This window comes from Onychostruthus taczanowskii, unplaced genomic scaffold (assembly GCF_017590055.1).
Source record: "Onychostruthus taczanowskii isolate IOZ18803 unplaced genomic scaffold, ASM1759005v1 scaffold61, whole genome shotgun sequence".
NCBI lineage: Eukaryota > Metazoa > Chordata > Aves > Passeriformes > Passeridae > Onychostruthus > Onychostruthus taczanowskii.
The window spans coordinates 6,012,872-6,018,949 of NW_024503790.1; the positions used below are offsets into that span (position 1 = coordinate 6,012,872).

Here is a 6,078-nt window from a genome sequence, read left to right on the forward strand (position 1 = left end):
AGCCAGGTGGGAACCAGGGAGGAGGGATCCTGGCAGGGCAAAAATCAGAACATCAGAGCCTTCAGAGAGGAGAGGGGACACAGGGCTGGGCTGGGAAAGAGCAGGAGAGACATGGTGCCCAGGGAGGGCAGGAACTGTACCCAGGGAGGGCAGGGGCTGTACCCAGGGAGGTGCCGAGGGAGGGCAGGAGCTGTGCCCAGGGAGGTGCCCAGGGAGGGCAGGAGCTGTGCCCAGGGAGGTGCACAGGGAGGGCAGGAGCTGTACCCAGAGAGGGCAGGAGCTGTGCCCAGGGAGGTGCCCAGGGAGGGCAGGGGCTGTGCCCAGAGAGGGCAGGAGCTGTGCCCAGGGAGGTGCCCAGGGAGGGCAGGAACTGTACCCAGAGAGGGCAGGAGCTGTGCCCAGGGAGGTGCCCAGGGAGGGCAGGAGCTGTGCCCAGGGAGGTGCCCAGGGAGGGCAGGGGCTGTGCCCAAGGAGCCAGCAGGGAAAAGGAAAACCTCCCCAGAGCAGGGAGGAGGAATGAGGCGGTGGAAGAACAAACCGTAGGAAGAGCAGATGGGAGGAAGGGAATCCAAAAAGCCAGGCTGGGTATTTTGGGCACATCCCTGCTCAGAGGAAGCCTCTGGCTGGTGCACGGTGTCTGTCAGCTCCTGCAGGGGAGGCAGTGGGTGCCTCTCTCAGCTCCCAGCCCCAGCTCAGCCCTGCCAAGGGGCTGGGCTTCCCAGGACCCCGGCATGGGGGTGCTGCTGGCACCTCAGGCTGGCAGCATTCCGTGCTCTTGGCATTCCTGCTGCCTCCCCCGGATCCTGGGGGATGAGCTGTGCTCCCCCTGCCTGCTCAGGCAGCACAGAGCCACTGCCACACCTGCCTCAGCACCTGCCTGCCTCTGCCCTCTCCCCTGAGAGGGGCAGGACCCCCAGACCCCACACCTCACCCTGCAGGCACAAAAAGCAACTCCCAGCACAGAAATGATGCACCAAACCCAGCCAAGGAGCTTCACCTGAGTGAGCACAGAGCCCAGCATCTCACCCAGCCCTGCTCAGCTCCTCTCCATCCCCAGGGACCAGAGTGCAGCACCTCAACCAGCCCTGCTCAGCTCCTGTCCAACCCCACTGAGCACAGAGTCCAGCCCTGCTCAGCTCCTCTCCAACCCCTTCTGTGTGCAGGGCATGAAAGATTTTCCCTCAAGAGGAAATTTTCCCCAGGCTCCACCCAGAGAGAAGCAGGGATGAGCACCTTGGGGAGGAACACTCCAGGCTGAAGGACCCCAGGAGAACTTTGCCAACAAATCCTGGAGACAGCAGGCAAGGAGCAGCATCCAAGCAGCTCTGCAGGGTACAGCCACCTGCCAGCTCTGCAGGAGAGGCAGCAGTGTGGAGATGGAAGAGCTCCAGGCTGGAGTGCTTACAGTGGCACCTTTCAGTTGTACCCTCTCCTCTTCCAAGTCTTTTTATAACACTGAACTCAACCATCTTCCCAAACACACCACCAGGCCCTGGCACGCCAGCATCCCAGCTGAATCCATCCCCAAAGGATCTAGGAAACCAAAACCACGAAACCAAAGGAATTCTCCAGACTGTGGCTCGAGCCTGCTTTTGGCAAGATGCCTCAGTTTCACTGACTCCAGGGAGCAAAGAGATCAAGGGACCACTCTGCCCCTACCAGGACCTCGGCTAAAGAAAACCCCCATCAGTGTGTTTGTGTGCCTCATCCCCACAAAGCCAAGCTCCCAGCCTGTTTCTGACCAGCAAAGACGCAATAATTAATTAATTAACGGGGTTTATCTGGACCTCCCCACGCTCAGCCCGCCCCTCCTGCCAGCAGCACCTCCCCGTGAGCAGCCTCCACCCTTCCGTGGATGCTTTTCCAGGCAGCCCTGGGGCCGGCCTGGCTCCTCTCCAGCCCACACAGCGCTGGGGAAACGTTCCTGAGAGCGGCTGCAGGGGCTCCTCCAGCCCTGCATTCCTCCCAGGTCTGCTCAGGAGCTGGGATTTATGGGCTGGGTTAGCCAAAGTACACGCTGTGGGAGAGAGGCTTCCAGGGCTGCTCAGCCCCTCCACAGTGCAAAGGTGCTGCTGGCAGAGGAGGAAAACCAGACAGGATCTAAATGGGGAGGGGGAACTCTGGACTCAGCACATCCATACACACGCTGCAGAGCTGATAGTGCAGCCTGCTCTGCCCCCACCCCGACACAAAAGCCAAGGGAAGTGTAAATACCAGAGCCTTTCACTGCTCATCCCATGACATCCAAAGGCTCTGCATCCCCACAGCCCCCTCCTGTCCCCTCCATCCCTGTCAGGAACGCACGCAGCTTTAATTTAATTTCCCTCTGAAGTTCTTGATTGCAGAGGGAATGGCTCGTGGCACAGAGCAAGATAAATGAGCTAGAATTTCCTGGGGGTGGGGGGATATCAGCTTTCCAGCACTCCTAGCAGCGGGAGAGGCAAGCTGAGGCTCTTTTCCTTAACAAAGAAAACTTCTTCTCTTTCTGCTCCACCTCAGAGCATTTCTCCTCTCTCATTATGTGGGGACGCTACGAAATGCAAACTTCAACACCTCAACTTGTGCCCACCAACAGGTGAGAGTGGCACCTCCAGCACAGGTTTGGGATCACTCCAGCCTGGCAGTCACTCCCCTGGATGTGGATACAGATCAGCACAGGCGGAGATTCCCCCCTTTCCATACAAACCCCAGAGTGGGGCAGGAGCATCCCCAGCACCTGCCCAACCCCCAGAGGAGATGATCACACCTTGTCCAGGCAAATCAGCTCTGCCCAGCTCAGAATGACACAATCCCAAAGGCTGGACAAGCCTCTAAAACCACCGAGTCCAGCCACGACCCTGACACCACCAAAGCATGTCCCCAGTGCCACATCCACACGGTTTGTGAACACTTCCAGGGACGGTGACTCCCAAACTGCCCGTGCCATGCCATGCCATGCCATTGATCCTATCCCATGCCATGCCATTGATCCCATGCCATGCTATGCCATTGATCCTATCCCATACCATGCCATGCCATGCCATTGATCCTATCCTATGCCATGCCATGCCATTGATCCTATCCCATACCATGCCATGCCATGCCATTGATCCTATCCTATGCCATGCCATTGATCCCATGCCATGACATTGATCCCATCCCATGCCATGACATTGATCCTATCCCATGCCATGCCATTGATCCCATGCCATGCCATTGATCCCATGCCATGCCATTGATCCTATCCCATACCATGCCATGCCATGCCATTGATCCCATGCCATGCCATCCCATCCCTCCCATCCCATCCCTGACCCAGCCGTTCCCCCCACCCGTGCCACCCCTCCCGGCCGGTGTGAGCCCCCCGACCCCGGCAAACCCCACCCCGGGGCCGTGCCGTACCTGTCGGGGAAGTGGCTGTCCCTGTGCTGGGGCAGGCCCTGCTTCCTGCGCTGGCTGGACGAGTTGCTGGCCGAGGGGATGTGCGCTTCCATCGCGCCCGGGGTCCGCGCCGCCGCCGCCGCCGCCACCTCCTGCCGCGCCCGGAGCAGATCTGGGGGACAGCAGGGGACCGTGAGGAGCTGGGGCTGGACCAGGAGCTGCTGCTGCCCGGCCCCGGCCCCGCTGGACACACAGACGGACGGACACACGGACAGACACACACACGGGCAAACACATGGACACACAGACGGACGGACACACGGACACACACACGGACACACAGATGGACAGACACACGGACAGACACACACACACACATGGTCACACAGACGGACAGACACACGGACACAGAGACACACGGTCACACAGACAGACGGACACACAGACAGACGGACATGGACACACGGACGGACAGATAGACCCGCCGTGCCCCGGTGCCGCTCCCCGCCGCTCCCGCAACCCCGGCCCCTCTGGACACACGGACAGACAGGCGGACAGACACATGAACACACGGACAGACAGACCCGCCGTGCCGCGGGGCCGCTCCCCGCCGCTCCCGCAGTCCCGGCGGCCCCGGCTCCGAGCCGGCCGCGATCCGCCCCCGCCGCGCCGGGAGCTCGGCAGCGGAGGAAATTGTGCAACTACGGCACGGGGGTGGATTTGCTGCTTAATTGCCTTCCTGCCGGAGGGAGGGAGGGAGGGAAGGAGCGGAAAAAAGGGAGGGAAGGATGGATGGAAGCGAGGAGAGCCGCAGGACAGGGAGGCATTCCCCAACTCCCTCTCCCGGTCGGTCCCGAGCACCTGCCCCGCTCCCGCCGTGTCCCCTCCGGGGTTACCGGAGATCTCCGTGCCCGGGACCCCCGTGGGGGGCTCTGCGGGGCTGGACCTGCCCCGGACAGGGAAGGGCTGGGCCCCGAGCAGCTGAGGGTGGGGTACAGAAGGGAACCCCCCTCCCAGCCCCAGCACAGCACTGCCTGCAGACAGCTGCAGGTGAGAAGGAAACGCAGCCCTCGTTCAGCCTGCACTGCCCTGGCACCGCGGCAGAACGTGGCACCCATGTCACCCTGCCTGTGACACCTGTGACACCTGTGTCACCCACCATGTCACCCTGCCCATGACACCCATGTCACCCACCGTGTCACCCTGCCCGTGACAACCCTGTCACCCTGCCTGTGACACCCATGTCACCCACCGTGTCACCCTGCCCGTGACAACCCTGTCCCCCTGCCTGTGACACCTGTGACATCCATGTCACCCACCATGTCACCCTGCCCGTGACACCCATGTCACCCTGCCTGTGACACCTGTGACACCCATGTCACCCTGCCCGTGACACCCATGTCACCCTGCCTGTGACACCTGTGACACCCATGTCACCCACCGTGTCACCCTGACCTTCAGGGCTCAGTGCAGCCCACACGGTGCCCTGGGATGGACGGAGCAGGCAAGGCCAGAACCACTCAAGGCCACGCCAAGGAGCCCCAGGGAGGGGCAGGTGATGCAGGTGCAGCCCAGGTGCCCTGCCCTGGCCTCGGGGAACAACAAGTGACACGGACACCTGAGCCAGGCACACCGAGGCTTTCCAGGGGGCTGCTCTCTCCCAGTTAGCATCAGGAGCCCCTCAGTCCTGGTATCTGTGTGAAATCCCCCATCCCAGAGCCTCTGCTGCCCTTCACGTGGTGCACAGGAAACCTCCCTGAAGAGGAAACCTCCCTCACACCATCGCCCTGCCAGAGGAAACCACAGCACAGCTGGGGAGAGGAGCAGAGGCACATTTACCTCCCCGAGCACACCCTGGGCAGGATCACCTCCAACACTGACCCTGCAGAGCCCTCACGCCCAGCAGCACACCCACCTCTTCCACAGCTGCTTTGGAAAGCTGTAGGAGCACTGCACAACCCTGCTAATGCCACATTTTCCATCTCTGTGTCTCCCTCTTCCCCAGCAGGCTCTTCTCCCTCAGTTCTGGAAATCCCAGCCACCCCTCCTGGCACCAAGATGTGGCCAGCCCAGCCTGAGCTCCATCAATCACATCAAACACCGTGGTGATGGTCAGGGCTGGAGCCCCGTGCTGGGCTGAGAACGCTCCCACAGCTGCTGTTTATGCTGGCAGCAAGGGGGACAGCAGTGCCCCAATTTCTGGCCACATTCCTGCCCCTGTCCCCACGCCCCAGCCGAGGGGACAAACACCGAAACGACAATTCTGAACCGCACAAGCACGCAGGGAACAGCCAAACACCATCAGATCACTGAAAAAAAAAACCAACAAAACAAAAAAAAAACCCAGAGAATTCGCCGAGCCAGGCAGACCGTGCAACCTTGCAATGTTTATAAATTAATTATCTGAAAAACCCAGGTCACTCCTGATTGCCACGGCGGCTGTAATTTAGAAGGCTGGCGTGCAGCCAGCTCCAGGAGCCGCATTGATCCTGAGTGACCGCAACAACCCCCCGCTCACACCCCCTGTGCTCCCCCCTTCCCCCTGCCCAGGCCCCCCCGAGGATCTGTTATTTACAATCCCTCACTCTGACAGTTGGGAAATCAGATTGATTGACAGCGGGACGCTGGCGGATGGAGGTTCCAGGCACAGAGACAGACTGAATTCAGAATGTGGGATGAATGCCACTGGGAGAACGGGGGCGGAGGAGAGGGGGGGAG

The 6,078-nt window shown here is 60.9% G+C and overlaps 1 protein-coding gene across 3 annotated transcripts in view; it reads right to left on the minus strand.

Annotated features, from left to right (window-relative positions):
• The window catches only part of SAMD11 (sterile alpha motif domain containing 11), an 81,873-nt gene that overhangs the window by 14,142 nt on the left and 61,653 nt on the right, over window positions 1-6,078 (minus strand). For all 3 annotated transcript variants that reach the window (XM_041419708.1, XM_041419709.1, XM_041419707.1), the window contains exon 9: window positions 3,382-3,532. In XM_041419708.1, the coding sequence (XP_041275642.1) occupies window positions 3,382-3,532 (151 nt within the window). The remainder of the gene's footprint in view (window positions 1-3,381; window positions 3,533-6,078) is intronic.